Here is a 17,679-nt window from a genome sequence, read left to right as displayed (position 1 = left end):
CCATCAGCAGGGTGAGCCCTGGGCATCTTCATGGAGCCCCCGGACATATTTTGCAGATCACTTTCTCAGCCTACAACGACTCTCTTGTGTAGAACAACAAAACGAGCCAAGTGTCCCACACCTGGCAGAGAAAGTGGAGAGAAGTCTGAAATGGCACTTCCTTGCTGGTGGCTATGGAAGTCAAACACAGGAAAGCCTGGAGAAATAAAGATGAAATCCTGCAAATAAAGCAGATGAATAGGCCCCACTTTGTCAGCTGACGCAGTTTTATCATGGACTTGCAACTTCGAAAAAAAGTCTCAGCTCCTGCAGACATGAGAATGTCAGCTTTAATTTGCTGTAAGTGAATTGCTAGAACTTGTGGTTGCTGAGAGGATTTGGAAAACAGCTTCTGAGTGCTGAAAAACCTGGCAAACAAATAAAAATAACATGGCTAATATTTTATTTCAACCTTGTGGTTTTTAAACCAATCTCATTTGTATTATATTTTTTTTTGCCTGCGCACATCATTGTTTTGAGCTCGGGTCTGGCGATACTGAGATTACTCGGGTGAGTGGTGTGAGCAGAGGCCGGGGGCTACTGCCTCGGGGCTGATGAAGGCAAGCAGACTGCCATGGCCCGGGCTTGAGCACTGTGTTATAATTTTGTCCCCTCTCCAGTGTGTGCAGGGTTCAGCATATCAGTTCACAAGAGCAACTGCAGCGAAGGTTTCGGTGGCCCATCAAAACTGTAGACCCCAAGCCTGACTGAGTCTGTGTGTCTAAGTACAGCAAAGGGTAAAAGCTCCATGTCTTCAAGGCCAAACCAGTTGACTCTTCTCTCAGCCAGTTAAACCCAGTTGTATTGACCCCTGCCTTGTTGAGATAGCTTATCACTGGTGCGCCCCCCCCCGAAGCAAAATTTGGAGAGGGTTGCTCTGCTTGCAGAAGAGACCTGGCCAGATGGATTGGTGCGAAGAGCCTCCAGCCCTCCAAAGATTCAGGCCCTGGATCTGGGCTCCTGGAAAAGTCAAAACCTTCAGCACCTGAGAGCACCCGCAGCGTCCTGCAAGGCGTTGAGGGGGCTGCCCTGCCCGGTGAGGGAAGGTGGCTGAGGAAGGGGCTGGAGACAAGGAGGGCACAGAGGAGGGCACTGTGTTGCTCTTATCTCCACCGTACCTGCTGTGGCTATCCGAGGAAGCTGCTTAGAAAATCCCTGGCTGTCATCTAATCTCCCGAGCACACAAACAGGAGAAAAACGAATGCTTTTGTTTTCTTTCCCCTGCTTGCCGAGATCTGAAATCCCTGCAGAGTTGGGGTTTTTTTTTTTTTTTTTAGAGCCATTTCTTCACCTAGTCCTTTCTCTGCCGAGAAGGCAGCAAGAGGTGATCCCTGGGAGCCACCAGCCCGGCTCTGCAGCCGGCGGGGTCGGGGTGCCATGGGGCCGGGGTGCCGGCCTCCCCGGGGGACAGCCCCCCCGCTAGCCCCGAGCTTGCCCCCAGCCCCGGGGGGGCTGCATCGCCACAGCCCAACCCGGGAAAATCCGAGCGGCGGGAGACGCCTGTCACAGGAACGAGTCAAAATGCAGCCAGCCGCCACCATTACTCAGGCCTCTCGGGCACGCAACGGGATGGGGTGGGTTTTTTGGGGGGGCGGTGGGCACCAGTCCCGCCGGGCCCGGGCTTGGCGGAGGGAAGGCGGCCAGCGCGGTGCCTTCCCGCCCCTCTCGCCTCCATCGCTTCCCGTCGCTCGGCTCGGCTCGGCTCGGCTCGGCGGGGCTGCAGCCCGGCCCGGCCCGGCCCGACCGGGGCCACCTTTAGAGCCGGCGGCGGCGGCGAGGCAGGGCCGGGCCGACGGGGCGGTGCCCGCCGCCGTAACCAATGGCTCGGCCGGGCTGTTTAAATAGACTCGTCCTGTCAATCATTTTCTTCTTCGTCAGCCTCCCTTCAATCGCCATATTGGGCAACCGAGAAAAGGGCTCGTCTCCCCTTGTTTTTTTCCGTCTCGTTTTTACTACGCGGCGGCGGTGCGAGCGGCGGAGGCATCACCACCACCACCATCACCACCACCACCATCACCGGCGGGGCAGCGCGGAGCCGGGGCCGCGGAGGGCAGCGCCGCTCCCCGCCTGGGCGCTCCCCCCGCGCACCGCTCCTCCACCCGCCCGGGGCTCCCCGGCAGCGGCGGCGGCCTTCGGGGCTCATCCCCGGGCCGGCGCTTATGCAAGGGCTCCTCCTCGCCCCTTCTCCGCGGGCCGAGGGCGAGCGGGGCCGAGGCGGGGCCGGCGAGCGGGGCAGCGCGGAGGGGAGGCGCGGAGCGAAGCCGCCGAGCGCCGAGAAATAAAAGGCGGAGAGGAGGAGGAGGAGGCGGCGGCGGCGGCGGCTGGGGGGGGAGAGCACCGAGCAAAACAACCGCCGCCAGAAGAAAGAGGGTGGGGGGAGATGTCAAACGTCCGTATTTCTAATGGGAGCCCTACCCTGGAGCGCATGGAAGCCAGGCAGTCGGAGTACCCGAAGCCGTCAGCTTGCAGGAACCTCTTCGGGCCGGTGAATCACGAAGAGTTAAACAGGGACTTGAAGAAGCACCGCCAGGAGATGGAGGAGGCATGCCAGAGGAAGTGGAATTTCGATTTCCAGAATCACAAGCCGCTGGAAGGCAGGTACGAGTGGCAAGCCGTGGAGAAGGGGAGCTCGCCCGACTTCTACTTCAGACCCCCCAGGCTACTGAAAGCTGTCTGCAAGTCCGCCGGCCGCCAGAGCTTGGATGTAAACGGGAATTGCCAAACCGTGGTTGTTGTCGGTTCTCAGGGAATCTCAGAGGACACTCACTGTGTAGATCAAAAGACTGATGTTTCTGAAAACCAGACGGACTTTGCAGAGCAGTGCACTGGGCAGAGGAAAAGACCTGCCGCCGATGGTAACGTACCCTTGCGGGAGCGGCACCGCTCTTCTCCGCCTGCCCGCCGCTGGTGCCAGCGCCGGGGCGCTCGGCCCCTTCCCCCGGGCCACGCGTGTCCGGACCGCCGTGGGCTGTGCCCCGCTAGGCACCAGTTCCCTGTACCACCCCCCCTCCCCGTTAGGCTTTCCCTAAAAGAGCCCAGGTGCTGTTTGCAGTCCCGGGGGGGTCCCGCGTTAAATGATGATTTGCAAGGAGAAGCCCCGGGACGCGGATCATCCCCCCCGCGTCCCCTCGCCGCCCCTCTGCGGGGACCCGGCCTCCTGCCCGAGTGCGAGGAGGTTCGCAAGGCTCACGCTAAGGCAAAAGACGGACAGGGATTTTAGCCGAAAACAGGAATCTTGAGTCTCTTGGCTAGAGAGAAGCGCATCTCCCCTCCCCCTGCTCGCTTTCACGTAGCCGATAGCTGACATGGGGATCCGGGAATATTCTCCCCTCCCCCCCCCCCCCCGGCCCCAGCTACCCCCCCCCCCGGATGCCGAACAAACATCTGGAAGGACAATATTTTAATATCACTCTCCCCCCACACACTTGTTTTTAATTTTCCCTTCCTAGATTCCTCTCCTCAAAATAAAAGAGCCAACACAACAGAAGAAGAGGTTTCAGAAGACTCCCCCAGTGCCAGTTCAGTGGAGCAAACACCCAAGAAATCAAGCCCAAGAAGACATCAAACGTAAACCGTTTAGGTAGGTTCCCTTTAGGGTTTGGCATTAGGATGCAAACAAGGGAAAGAAAGGGTGACCGAGGGGGTGCCCTGCTTCTGTAAGAGGAGGAGGGCTTCGTCGTCCCCCCCGGGCTCGCTGCGGGGTCTGTTCTCCGGGGAAGGGTGCCTTTCCCCCGCGCTCGGGGATGGGTCTGCGGTGGAGGGCGGGGGTGGGACGAGCAGGGCTTGAACAAAACAAAACAAGGGCGAAGCGCAGCGCCGGGCTCCGCAGCGTCGCCGGGGCCGGGGCTGGGGCTGGGGCGGGAGCCCCGGCCGCGGTGGGACCGGCCCTGCCGTCGCTCCCGGGACCGGGAAGGGCCCTTTCCCGGGGACCGTGCGGGCGGAGGGACAGCGTTCCCAGCGCGGCTGGTGCATGGTGTCAGATGACGAGGGATTTCGGGGGGTCCCCGTGTGTGTGCCCCCCCCCCCCCGCTGCTTTTTCACCTACAATGTCAGCGTTGCCGTCGCACGTCGCGGCGGCCTCCCACCCCGACAGAAATAAGTCAAGAATTTGGGTCTAAGGGGATTCCGGGCACTTTCTTTAAAATCTGAGCTAGGCAAGGTTGTTTTTTTCTCCTTTTTTTTTTTTTTTTTTCTTCCCCCAGTTGTTTTGGTTTGGTTTCAGACGCTGGCAAAGGGAAGAGAGCGGGTTAATGGGAGCTGGGTTGTGCCTTCCCCCCCCCCCCCCCCCCCCTTGTTGTTGTTTTGTTTTAAGGCGAGGGCTGGGGCGGAGGGAGTTGGTAAATTGCGCCGGCGGTTTGGGAGCCGAGGTTAGGAACGAGGTTTACAAACACGATTTGCGATTGTGCAGAAAGAGATTAAGCTGTAAAGGAGAAGTTGCAACAAATTAGTCCCGCTGGGGTGAGCCGTGGAGGAGCACGTCAGCCTGCGTGGCCATGCAAATGCCGCTGCTACCGCCCGCTTGTTTGGGGGGGGGGGGGGAGGGGGGGGGGGGCCGGGCCGAGCCCCGGGGCGGACAGGAGGGGTCCCACCGCCCTCTTTTTCCCCGGCGAGGGGGTAAAAGGGTGCGAGGTCCGGCGGGCAGGGCTGCGGGCAGCGCGGGGGCCCCGCCCGGGCAGGGCCTGCCCGCCCCGGGGATGCGGCGTCGGTTTGAACCGGTTGCGCGGCGGATGGCGTTTCTTCTCGACGTTTTTCTAATCGCCTTCTCCCTCCCTCCCTCCCTCCCCCGTCTTCTTTTCTCCCCCCCACCCCGTTGCAGAGCGGAGGATGTGCGTGTCCTCCTTCATCGGGTGCGGCGGGGGGCGATGAAGCGAGGAAGATGTAAAGATGTAGTGGAAACGAAAATACATATCGCCGATCTCCGTGGGATGGAGGTCCTGTACAAGCACTGAAAAAACAACAGCAGCAAAACAAAAACAACAACAACAACACAAGGCAAACAATAACACTAAAATTTTAGGCACTCTTAAAAGACCTGCCTCTAAAAGCATTGGATGTAGCATTGTGCAATTAGGTGTTTCCTTATTTGCTTCATTGTACTACCTGTGTATATAGTTTTTACCTTATGTAGCACATAAACTTTGTTGGGAGGGGGGAGGGAGTGGAAGAGGGCGACTGATTAGAACTTGCTTTCACAATCTAGCAAGCAAAGAAATGTATGAAGAGAAGCAGTGTAGGTTTTTTATTACTTAAAGATGTATTGTCCCTTTAAGTGGGTCCGCTGTGGTTTTTCTCCCCCTTTTTTTTTTTCTTTTTTTTTTTTTTTAATGTACCATCGTGGTAACCCTGCTCAGAGCAGATTATTACAGGCCGCTTGTGAAATTTCTTCCTACTGCATTAAGCTGAAGAGGTGGGAGCTGTGATGATTCCGTTATGTCGTAGCAAAAGTTCCCCCCCCGCCCCGACCTCAAATCCATACAGCAGATTTGAATGCCTGTAAAAGCTGTGTAAAATCATCCTGTTGTTACATCGCCTGATTTCCTGTTTCCTTTTTTTTTTTTTTTTTAACCTAATCTAGAGGGCTTTTGCTCTGAATCTCGAATATTGTTGTTTTCTGATCTGACCCACTTCCTGAAGTGTTTGTGTGTGAGGGAAAAGGGATACTACATCTTTAAACAGTATTTCTACATTGCCTGTGTACCTGTATGTAAAAATAAAAAAAAAAAAGTTTGAAGTGTACCTGTGTACATAACTCTGTAAAGACACTGAGAAATTATACTAACTTATTTATGTTAAAAGATTTTTTTTAATCTAGAAGACAATATTTTTCCCCATAAAGCCAAAGTGGCATGTTTTTGTGCATTTGTAAATGCTCTATTTGGTAGACTTTTTAGGGTTTTTTTTGTTTGTTTTATTTTTTTTGTTGGGGTTTTTTTTTTTCCTTTTTCTGATAATTAATATGGCTGTGCTTAAAGGATTGCAGACTGAGCCAATTTAATATTTTTTTTTTTTTGTAATGTGTGGGAAAAAAAAAATCCAGATTGATATTGTTTCACAACAAGCAATCAATAAAGAAAACTGCCATATATAAGAAATATGTTCTTCATTAGTGTGTGTTTCAACCTCCCTCAGCCTGGCACAGGAGGAAACAAGGCTCCTTCAAGAAAAACCAGCAAGTTTCCTTTGGGTATCTCTGCCCGTGTCTCCGGCGCAGGTGAAAGTGAGGAATGCAGCTTGGTCTCTTCACCCTTAGTGCCCCACTATCGTTTCTCCTCTGTGATAATCGCGAATAACGTGCTCTCTTAATGCAGAACAGCGGGATTTCCTCTGTCACGATATTTTTTTGTTGTTGTTGGGGGGGGATATACGGAGCTGGAGGTATTTCTCGCACTTGGTTGTTTGACTCGTAAGGCTGAAAACCCGAGCCCAAATTCGCGCCTTCCCGGGCCGGACCGCTGCCAGTTCTGGGCCGGGGAGACGGGGGACCTCCGGGCTCGCCCCCGGGCACGGCTCGGTGCCGGTGCCGGTGCCCCGCACCCCCGGCCCTGCCTGCCCGCCCGCTCTGCCTTCCCCCGCGACGGCGTCTATCGCTAACAAAGATGGCGCCTCGCACACCCCCGTCCCAGCCGATGCTGCTGCAGGCACCGGCGCGGCAGCGGCCTCCCCACCCCGCCGGCCCCGGGGTCCCGGGTGGGACCGCAGCACCGCCGCCTTGCCTCCCCGCAGCCCGCCCCGGGGGTGCCCGGGGCTCGGGCACCGCCGGAGAGAGGGGACGGCACCGGGGGACGGGGACGGGGGGCTGCCCGGCCCCGCAGCCGCCCCATCGCCGCCGCCCTCGGCCGGCGAGGTGCGGGCGTCCCGTCCCCGTCCCCGTCCCTCCCGGAGCCGCCCCCCCACCCCCGGGCGATGCGGAGGAGTTCTCATCCCTAGGGCTTACAAGACATAAATACATACGTAAATGAATTAAATGGGGGCGGACAGGGGGACACGCACGACCCTGTGCGAGTCTCACCCCGCGCTCAGCCCGGGTCCTTCCCCCCCCTCCCCGGTGCAACGCGATCCTGTTGTTTATCCCGGCCGCGCCTGGGTTCGCCCTCCCTCCGAAACCTCCCCGAAAACTCGGGTTTGTGCGGGCCTTGCGCTGGGGAGGGACGGGGAAAGGGGAGAGGCACCCCCCCGGGCCGCCCCCCCCCAATCTCAGCCCCCCGACCCGGGCAGATAGCACCCCGGGGCCGAGGAGAGGGAACGGGCACGGCCAGCGTCTGCAATGGACTTCTCCGGCTGCAAAGGATCGCTGAACACCCTGCCCTCCGCCCTCCCCCAGTACGCTCCCGTATCCCGGCCCCCCTCCCCCAGTTTGACTCCAGGCCGCCCCACGGGGGGTGGGGTGGGTGCGGGAGGTGTGTGCAATTCAGGCCGGTAAACGTGGAAAACCCTCATGAAAATGAAAAAAAAAAAAAAAGTAGTTTTTTTTTTTTTTTTTCTTCCAGCACGAACAAAGTGATCGCGATGGAAAATAAGCAGCGGCGCCTCCCCCAGCCGGCCGGTCCCGCCGCTGCCGCCGCCGGGGGTGGGCAGGGCGCGGGGGGCCGGGCAGGGTCGGTGCCGGCGCCGGAGCCCCCGGGCCGGGGCGGAGGGGGGTGGGGTGGGGGTGTGAGGGCGGCAGCCGGGGTCCAGCCTGTGCTCCATCACGTAGGGTTTGGGTTTGCCCCCTCAGCGCCCCGCCCCGGGAGAGCGGCTGCAAAATCAACCACGTTATTAATTTTTTTTTTTTTTTTTGCGGCGGCCCGTGGGGCTTTTCACCTCGCCCGGCCGCCCCGGCCGCTTTCACCTGGGGCCGCAGCCGCCGCGATCGCACCACCCCCGGGGAGCGGCGCCGGCCGCCCCCCCCCCCCCCCCCCCCCAGCAGCTCCCCGCCTCCTCCCCGGGGGGTGCGCGGAGCCGGCAGCGGGGGGGGGGGGGGCGCGGTGTGTGCACGCCCAAACCCGCCCCGCGCCCCCCTCGCCGGGGCGGCGGGACGGGGGGTGCGTTATCCGCCCCCCCGGGGTCGGGGCTTGTTGTTGCGGCGGAGCCCAGCGAGGCTCCGCGGGAAGAAGCGGCCCGCGGCGCCGCAGCCGTGGGGGAGATTTAAGGTGGCGCTGGGCGCGGGGCTGCGCCGCGCCGGGCCGGGCCTCCGGCCTGCGCGGCGGGATGCATCTTTTAAATTTTATTCCCCTTCCTCCTCCTCCTCCTCCTCCTCCTCCTCCTCCTCTTCTTCCTCCTCCTCCTCCTCCTCGCCGCAGCGTTTCCTCCGCGGGCGGCGGGAGGCAACCTTGCCTCGCCGCTTCCCTCCGCCCGGCGCCGCTCCCCGGGCCCGGCGGGGACGGGGAAGAAAGGGCGGGGCGGGGGGGGGGGCGGGGGGGGGCGGGGAGGCGGGCGCCCTTCGTGCGCGGCGAGCGGCCCGCGTGGGTGGGGCCGGCCCCGCCCCGCCGGGGCCCCGCCCCGACTGATGCAATAGGCGCGGCCGCCGCGGCTGCCCCGCGGGGCGCGCGGGAGCGCGCGCGGAGCCTCCCTCTCTCCCGCCGCTGGTCACACGTACGCGCGCACCCCACCCCTCCCCTTCCCCGGCGGCTGGCGCGCGGACGCCGCGCACACGCGCGGGGGTGGGGACGCGCCCTCCCGCCGCGCGGAGGTGCGCAGGCACGCGCGCGTCCCCAGGCGTGCGTGCAGGCGCGCACCTGCGGGCGGGCAGCGCGCGCGCACCCGCCGGCGCGGCGGCGCGGCGAGGAGCAGGCAGGGAGCAGGGGAGCGGCGCCCCCCCACTCGCGGGCCGGCGTGGGGACGGGCCGGGGCGCGACCCCGCCTCACTCTGGGGCACGGCCCCGAGGGGGGCCGCGGCAACGGGGGTCTTGGCTCCGGTGTCCCCATGCGCCACGCTGGAAGCGGGACGCGGCGCTGGCTGTCGCCCGTCCCCGGGGGCTCAGGGCCGGTCCCCGCGGGAGGGAGCGGGGTTGGGGCGGTGGGTGCCAGGGCCGGGGGCAGCCGGGCGAACCCGCAGGCGTGGCCTTTGCAGCCCCGGCTTTGCCAATTTTGAAGTTCCACGTTGGTTTCCTCCTGCTGCATCTCACGGTGGGAGCCCCCCGGGGCGCGGGGAGAGCCCCCCGGGGCGCGGGGCAGACGGGGGACGCGCGGGGCTGGGCGCAGCGAGGCCTGAGCAGGGAGGGTTCGCCGTCCCTGGCGCAGAGCCGTGCGTTCCCGCGCCGGAGGTGGAGGGCACGGCCGGTTCCCTCGCAGGGGTGTTGCGGGCGTGGGTCTGCCCGCTGCTCACGAGGGACGTTTGGCTGGAAGAGAAAGTGCCAGCACTCTGTCCTTAGAGTCGATACTAACACCCGCCGCTTTTCAGATGTGGAACTAGGCTGCTCTTCCTCGAGCGGGGAAATTAACTGGAAAATGACGTTTTCCGACATCCATACCCCTCTGTGCATCTGAGTAGCTTCAGCTGAAAAAACCTGAAGAAACACTGAATTTCGTCATTTGCAGAGGAAAACATTCCACTTCAGAAATGTCAACGTGTTTTGTTTCCACATCTTCTTATGGGATTTTGATATTTTCAACTTTCAGTTTTAAAATGACTTTTTCTCTTTTGCATTTAAACAGTAATCAACTATTTTCTTGTTACTTCTTTTTTTTAAAATACGAAAGTGTTCACAGTATAATGGCTTTAACAAAATGTCTGATCTGCAGTAAAAATAATTAGATTACTTTGTACAAATTGTTTTGCTCTGTCCCCAAATGAGATCTCTTTTGCTTTGATTTTACGGGAAAAACCTTGAAGACTTTCTGTTCTTTTTCAATATTGATTTCCCCACCACCACCTCTGATGTTTCATTTACTGACTGAGCTGAAAAAAGGCATTTTTCACACTGGGCAGGCAGTATCTGCACCTGCGGTTTGCCATGTTTCACCCAGGCTCAGCCACCTCCTCCGTCCAGGGAGCGTGTGTGCCATTCCTCTCCCTGCCTGCTTTCTGCCTTGCCCCCATCAGTCACTGCAAGGCTCAAAATTAGGCAAAAAATAGAGGGAAGCGTGTTTTTCTTTTCCCTTTTTTTTTTCCTTTTTTCTTTTTCATAAAAATTTTTCATAAAAAAAAAGAAATTCTTGCTTTACTTAAAAGGCAAGCAAATGTATCTTTTCCTATAATATAAAATTAATAATATAAAAATAATATGATAATATATAATGATAATATAAAAAGTGCAACCGCCTAAAAATAAGCCGGCATCAGACTATCCACTCTTCATCTGCTTCTGCCTGAAGAAAACAAACCAAAACTGACAGCAGCTACAAAAATCCCCCGAATGAAGGTTACTAGCTGCGCAAAACAAGCACTAATAAATGGCAGGTGAAGGAGCTCTGCTCGCTGCAGAGCTTTGCCCCCGCTCCTCTCCCATCATCTTCTCCCTGCCCCTTGGGTGCGGTGGCACAGGGGCAGCAGCCCAGATGTGGTGAGGTGCCTGGGCGTCCCCCGGGAATCCCGGGGGGATGAAAGCAAGAAGAAAAAGTCTCAGTCTCGCAACGTGGATGAAAAATATTGCTGAGGTGAAAACAAAGCTGGGAGCGGACCTGCCCCCAGGCCTCCCGTTGCAGGGTGCTCTGGGATAGATGGGGACTTTTGTCACTTGTTACAGGGTCAGCTTCCAGCCCCAAGCTGCCCCTGCAGCGTGTGAACAGCATCCCGGCCTCGGAGGGTTTATGGCCTGCAGCTCCCTGCGTGGGAGAAGCAGTATGGAAGCGTGGTAGGTTCAAAGGAATGGACGGGTGGAGAGGACCAGGGTGAAATAGAGATGTTGTCCTGCAGTTGGCATGCTTCCCAAAGTGGCTTTCCTTTTGCAGGGCACCTTCAGCTTCTCGAGGCCTAATCTGCCATCAAGATGTGATCTAACTGAACTCGCCTTCTTTCTCAAGGAGCCAGATGTGTTCACGTACGTCTGTCTCCATTTGAGATATACTCGAGTTCAACAGATACAGCAGGTTTGCCTTTTTTTTTGGCCCCCCCGCCTGCAACCCAGGGGTGCAGCTGTGCGTCAGTGGAGCGCGGTTGCCCTGCGCGTTGCTGCTGGTGAGGGGACAGCTCTGCCTCCTGCCTGTTCCCCGCTGCTCCCGCACTCTGCCGTCACTGCGGAGCGGGGTTTGGGGGCTGGGCTCCCCCGTTCCCCAGCTGGGCCTGGCTGCAGGCACCCTCCCCGTCTTAATAAACCTTACTAATCTGCAGGTTCTCCGCACGCAAGGGGCACAAGCGGTTTGTTTGCTGTTGAGGTGGTATAGGATCCTGTGTGTGTGTGGGGATCACCTCCCAGGGCTCTGGGGAGAGTTCTCCGGCTGTGGGTTTTTGAGAAGGGAGCGTTGCAGCTGCAGCTAACACACTACGTGGCGGGCTGCCGCAGCTGTTGACACCGGTGCTAGTGCCGCTGCAGCAGAAGACACTAGTTCATGGCCCAGCTAAGCCAAGCTGACCTGAGCGGGTGCTCGTGGCAGGCTGCACAGGCAGGGGGGTGCCCCGCTGCCTCTCGGCATCTTGGCACCTGCCAGCCGGCTCTGGGTGGAAGCACGGAGCAACACACCTTGTGGTTTAGCGTTCCCCATCCACAAGACAGGCTGTGCCAGTTCAGGCTTTTATACCTGGCCATCCTACTGTGCCTGCAGCTGTTTGGAGGAGCCAGCAGGCAGGAACATTAGTTTCATTCCAATTTTATCCTTGGCCTCACATCTGAGACTTCAAGCAAGGATTCCAGTCGTGGGCAGACGCCCCATTTTGTGTGCTCCAGACGCTACTCCCACAAAGACCAAGCGGTGCTTTACATGGAGGCCAAAAAAACAACCGTTGCCTGATAAAGCCTTTCTGTCATGGCTGGCTCTACCCAGATCGAAACCAGGGAACTACAAGTGCAGAAAGGGCTCCCTATCACCCTCCTACCTGGGCAGGCTGGAAGAGCTCTGCAAGCAGGCGGCTCTGCCCCAGTAAGTACAGTCGCAGCTGTGGTCCTCACTTTCCTTGGGGAGAGAAGCTGGAGGTCTGGGACTGACCATACCGTAAATTTTTCCTGCCAGATGCGAAGCCTGGAGTCGACACCGTAAGCTTGGTAACCTGGTAGACCACAATTTTTTTTTTTTTCTGGAGCGAAGTGATAAATTGTTCCCATCCGAGCTGCTGGCTTCCTGCTGTATTTATTTTATTCTAGTTGGGGATCAGAAGGGAAGGCACATGCGCACGCAGACAAATATAGATAGATATTTATTTATTTTTATTAGTGGATTAGTGGAAGAGAGACCTCTACTGGCCCAGCTCGAAGGGCCGCTGACGTACCTCGGCCGTACGGCCGGCCGCAGGCAGGGTCTGCTGCTGGTGGGATTTCTCGCTTGCCTTCACTTTACCTACTTCGGAAATTTCCTCCTGGGTCACAGGCCAAGGAAAGCTAAGAAGCAACCTTTCGCGTTTTCTGTTCTTTTTAAAAATTCCAGCATGTAGGGAGTTACTCAGTTGCAACTGCTAGTAAATGAATTTGTGACAGTGCTCAATGTAGTAAGTAAAGTAGCTTATTTCCTTTAGGAGGGGATGAACCTTGGGCACTGAAGCATGGCAGAGAACTAAAGGCTTCTCGGTACTGGAGGACAAGGCAGCAGGGTGTTTTCATCCACTCCAGTGATTTCAGTTGCCTTTTATTCTCTTTCTGTTCTTCCTCCCAGCTGGTTGTGTAGTACTGCAATGAAGATGGCTTCAGAAACCATCTCTCTTGGGACGCTGCTGTTTAGCATCTTGCCTCTGCTGCCAGGCAGTTGGATAGATGTTGACTCCTACCTGGGCCATACCTGGGGTCAGTAATCAGTGGATGCTTATCTTTCTGGGCTGGGGAAAAGTTAATACATAGGGTTTTTTTTTCGAACAAAGCTATCTTTATCTGAGTGGGAGTAATGCAAAAGAGGCCTTGGTGTTTGCAAACAGGTAAGCTGGGTGAGCCATGGCTGGTTGTGAAGTGTAAGGCCTTTAAGCCCTGAGCTGCCAGTCTGGCTGAAAGCAGTGGAGGCAGTAGTTTCACAGCTGAGTCTGTGCTGCTCAAACGCTGGCTTAGGCATCCCCTTCCTTCCTCATCCAGCCCACTCATTCCTGCCCCTGGCGTTGCTGGTGAAGTTACATGAGGAACTGCATCAGGGAATGGATCTGGCAGAGATTTCCCACCTTCCTTTCTTTGTTGTTGTTGTTTGTTGGTTTTTTTTGGTTTTTTTTTTCCCAGCTGGATCCGTTTCTGGTCTAGTTCATCACGCAGCTGCACTAAGAACCTGACCAGCACAGTGGGTGGGAATGAGCAAGCTGGCAGCACTACCATGAAATCGCAGCCTGTGAGCTGGTAGTGTCTTCCTTGTGCTTTACAGTAAAGCAAAATGTAAAGCCTTGTGTGGGACAACTGCTGTCCCTCCTACAGTGATGATGCTTGCTAGAAGGTGCTGGCCAATCTCTGGTACTGCAGCCCAGGGCTCTGCCTTCCAGCCTTCATCTCACATCTCCAGCCATTGAAATCTGCTCCACAAATGACCTGAGAGCTGCTTAGCTAGGGAAATAGAGGTTAGTTCCAATGGCCTGAAGTTTCCGGATTGTCTGCCAGGGGATCTCCATCATGGAGGTATTATAGAGAGATCTGCTGAGTCACATTTCTTCTTTTTTTTTAGGACAGTAACCTGGCACACTGGACACAAAGACAGAGTAAGGTACAACAGTGGCTTGTGGTGCTGCAGGCCCTGCATTCTTCATTGCCATCCCTGTGAAATCCTAACCTGCAGTGAGAAGCTCCTGTGATTGCTCCTGTCCCATGGCCAGGTCCATGCCTTGCTTGCGTACCCCACAGATTGCTGTCAGTCTGTCTCCAGCTGTTGCCTGGTCTGTGGTTTGTGCATGGTGGAGGATCATGGTAAAGGTGAGAGGGCACTGCAACCAGGCAACCTTTAGAGGCCTCTGAGCTGATGGACCTGTGAGGAGGTAGAAGCTCTAGCTGTCACCTGGTGGACAGCCTTTCCCCCTGCATGTCTCGAACAGCTCGGTGTAGTAGGTGCTCTCACTGTACCTTTCCCAACAGGTCTCTGTAGCAAAAGCACTTGCTTTCTTTCAAAAGACACTGGAAGAAGAAGTTGCTCCACGGCCACCTTTTATGCCCTTTCCTTCCACCCTCCCTGTGTGTTCCCCTTTTACCAGTCACTGAGTGGTGAGAGCACCCACTATTTTGGCAGGCATCAACTACCTCTTCTGCCTGGGAGGACCAACGTTTCTTTTCTCTCTGGAGAGTGTTCTGGATACTGGATTCTTGGTTTGCATGGGTCTTGCTGTCCTTGTGAGCAGCTTCATCCTCCAAAAAAGAGTGAAAGATTCACTGTGTGTTGTCCAGAAGTCTTTTGGGCAGGAGCTGGAACATGGGGTTCCTTGTTCTGAGATGAGTGTCCCAGATGCTAACCTCAGAAGCCTGTTTTTTTTTTTTTTTCTTTCTTTCTTTCCTTTTATCCTTCCTCTCTCTTTCCAGATCTTTGAGGTCCCAGTGAAAAGAAAAGCTTGACAGACCGGATCAGTTCAGGTCCTAGGAGGTGCAAGGCTCCAAGCCCAGCTAACCTCACAGTAGCAAGTTAAGCCCTCTGCTATGCTCATTTAAAATCTATCCTAAAAGGGTGCCCCTGCTTTATAGAGCTTGCTGCACATCACTCCCTCCTGATGCCATTTACTTCCCTGTCTAATCTGTGTTTGTACCGCCTCATTTATTTGAAATAGCTCTAAGTGCCACCACATCACGTCCTACCTGTCACTCACACCTTGAAGTGTGGCTTTGCTCTGAAAACAACGATACCGATGGTATTTTACTTAGCTAAGCTGTTCAGCACAAACAAGAAAGAGGGTCTCTGGGTTCTTTCCTTGGGCAGCAGTGGAGCGGTTTGCATGTCCCTCATTCACACCTGGTGGTTAGCGAGGGTGTTGCAGAGGGCTTTGCTGGCTGACCAGGTGGTATGGGTGGTTTAATGGGACGTAAGGAATCACCGCTACTTCTGACAGAAACCTGCCCTGTGTTTCCGATCTGAATGGCTTGGAATAGGAGAGTTGCATCAAGCTCATGGCTTTTGTCTTTATGTTCCAGGTGCTCGGTGGCTTGAACTTCTCCTATAAAAAATCTGAATTCCAGTCTGAGGATCATATTCAACCTCCTTGCTTTTCAGATAGAATCATAGAATCACAGAATCGTTTGGGTTGGAAAGGACCTTTAAAGGTCATCTAGTCCACCCCCCCTGCCATGAGCCGGGACATCTTTCCCTAGGTCAGGTAGCTCAGAGCTCCCCCGTCCAACCTGACCTTGAATATTTCCAGGGAAGGGGCATCTACAGCCTCTCTGGGCAACCTGTTCCAGTGTTTTACCACCCTCGTCATAAAAATTTTCAGATCCAGGGGAACATGTGAGCTTGTCTATCCAGGAGACAGAGGGTTTCTCAAGGGCCGGTCCAAGACCAGTTGGCAGAAATTCCTCCAAGGACAATCACAGACTTACTTCCTTCCTGCTCTCCATTTAAGGTAGGTTTCCTGGCACTGATTTCTCTAGCAAACATCCAGCAGCACCTTAATAGTAAAATGCCAAAGTGAAACAAGCCACTGTACACACAGACCTTTCCTGGGCAAGAGGATGAGAGTGAGCGAGCAAACCACACGCGACAGGTGTTAGGCATGTTGCTGAATGCAATTCTGGAAGCTGCTCAGATGCTGTGGTCAGGTGGGTGGTATTGCAAACCTATCTGGACCAGAAAAGAGAAACGTTTTTCTAGTAAATGAAACCTATCTGGTAGAGAAAGGACTGAGGGGTAATAAACATGCAGCAGAGAACTGGTGTTTGAGGAAATGCTTTTCGAGGTGAAGCTGCATCGTTGTGGTGCTTTATAAGTAAGTGCCTCATCACTTCAGAGTTAGGAAGGACACGATGCGCTTGTGGCAGCTCTACCGAGTCAGGAAGCAGGCACGTGAAAGAGAGAACTGCTCTGCTTCAGAGTACAAACAGGGTGCTACTGCCACAACCACCTGCTTTTAAGTGAACAGCCAGATACTTCTGAGTGGGTTTTTTTTCGCGGTCCCTGGATGTCCTGCATGGGCTTCGCGTGAAGCCCCGAATGAGTGTTGTCACTTCGAGTAAGAGTGCTTTGTGCTTGCCTTCATCTGCTAAACAGTTCAGTGCACTGAATTCCTGTTTCTGTAGACTGTGCCTTTTTTAAAAGAAAAAACAAAAGGTGAACCAACATTTTGTAACTGTGGAGAAATTATGGAGGATAAAACTGGTACAAAAATCAGTTTTTGTCCGATGAGATGAAAAACTGTGCTGTTCTGGAAATCCCTTGGCTGTTAGGCCTTCCCTGGTACAATCTCAGTGCTGAGGATGCTGTGATGCTCTCCAGGAAAGCTCCGTAAACCAAAAATGGTCTCTGTTGCCCTTGGCCCGTTGAGAGCCTGATCAGAGTACCTCGAACCGAGTCTGTGAGCCTCAGTGGTCATGAGGCTCTTCATTCGGGCATTTATTTGCAGAACACAGGTCCTAGGTAACCATACGGGAATGCAGTCACTGGTTTATGTATACTGTAAGAAAGGGTAGGAGAGGACAGGTTGAGAGATGGTGGGACCGTATGAATTTGAAGTCTTTGATTAAATGCCTTTTTTTTTTTTGGACAGTGAACAAAACCAGGGCAGGGAAGTTACAAAAAAAACATATGAAATGTAAATATATTTATTTTTGTTTTGCATTGTTTTTGAAGCCTGATAAATGTAAATTTTTCTCATATATGACAAACCCTTTTTCAGGCATGTAAGACAGCACATGGGATGGTGGAGTTTTTCCAGGCTGCCAGAGTATCTCTCTGTCTGGAGATGATAGATACTTTATTGTCACATACGTAATGTGTAATACATGATGGTAACCCAGGGTGGCAATCTCAAAAGACCAAAAGAAACTGAGGACACCTGAATTATGCTGAAGAATCAGAATATTGTGTTCTGCTTTTTTACACCAGCCACAACGAATTACAGCATTTCTTGGGTCAAATAATGGGCAAAAAAGCAGTTTTTACTTTTTCATTAGTACCCCACCAGAGGCTGGATGCCTGTAATTTTACAGGGATGCTCAAAATTGACAGATGGCCATTGGTATTTTCTGTGGGATCTCAGTGGAGGTAGATAACGCTCCATTTTTAATCTACATTGAAATGGATTAGAAATGACAAATGGGCTTTTCCAAAGAAAGTGTAAAGGTTTTCCTTCTTTAAGAAAATTTACAAACAACCTGCCCCCCCACCCCCCTAATTTGGGTTGCTTATGTCTGCAATCTGGGCCAGGGGCCCTCCAAAGACTTGCAGGAGCTCTGGCCAAGGCTGGGGAGACCACTGATTCTCCACTTCACTGCAATTTGTTGCCTCTTTGAAGAGCAGCTGTTGCCTTTGAAGTGAACTTTTCTGGGCAAATGAGTATCAACGGATAGGGTGAGATTTAGGCTGCAGATGGGCAGCAGCAAATTCCCTTCATAGAGGGGACTCTGCTGGCAGAAGGCTTGCAAGACAGAGGTTCAGCTGCTCCACCAGCCACCTCTCACTGAAAATACACAACAA

General features: G+C 55.0%; 1 protein-coding gene across 1 annotated transcript; it reads left to right on the top strand.

Moving 5' to 3' along the window:
• The first annotated feature begins 1,913 nt into the window (after positions 1–1,913).
• CDKN1B (cyclin dependent kinase inhibitor 1B) lies at positions 1,914–5,516 on the top strand. Its single transcript, XM_082310172.1, has 3 exons — positions 1,914–2,894; positions 3,489–3,619; positions 4,856–5,516. The coding sequence occupies exons 1-2, from the start codon at positions 2,420–2,422 to the stop codon at positions 3,608–3,610; spliced, it is 597 nt and encodes a 198-aa protein (XP_082166298.1). The 5' UTR covers positions 1,914–2,419; the 3' UTR covers positions 3,611–3,619; positions 4,856–5,516.
• The last annotated feature ends 12,163 nt before the right edge of the window (positions 5,517–17,679 follow it).

Source organism: Platalea leucorodia (genome assembly GCF_965183815.1).
Source record: "Platalea leucorodia genome assembly, chromosome: 4".
Lineage (NCBI taxonomy): Eukaryota > Metazoa > Chordata > Aves > Pelecaniformes > Threskiornithidae > Platalea > Platalea leucorodia.
The sequence above is the reverse complement of the archived record's forward strand: the minus strand, read 5'-3'. Positions and strand labels throughout refer to the sequence as shown.

Coding starts and splice junctions, on each gene's coding strand:
- CDKN1B (XM_082310172.1), top strand. CDS start 2,420: ATGTCAAACGTCCGTATTTCTAATGGGAGCCCTACCCTGGAGCGCATG. Junction 2,895..3,488: donor GAAAAGACCTGCCGCCGATG/GTAACGTACCCT, acceptor TTCCCTTCCTAG/ATTCCTCTCCTCAAAATAAA.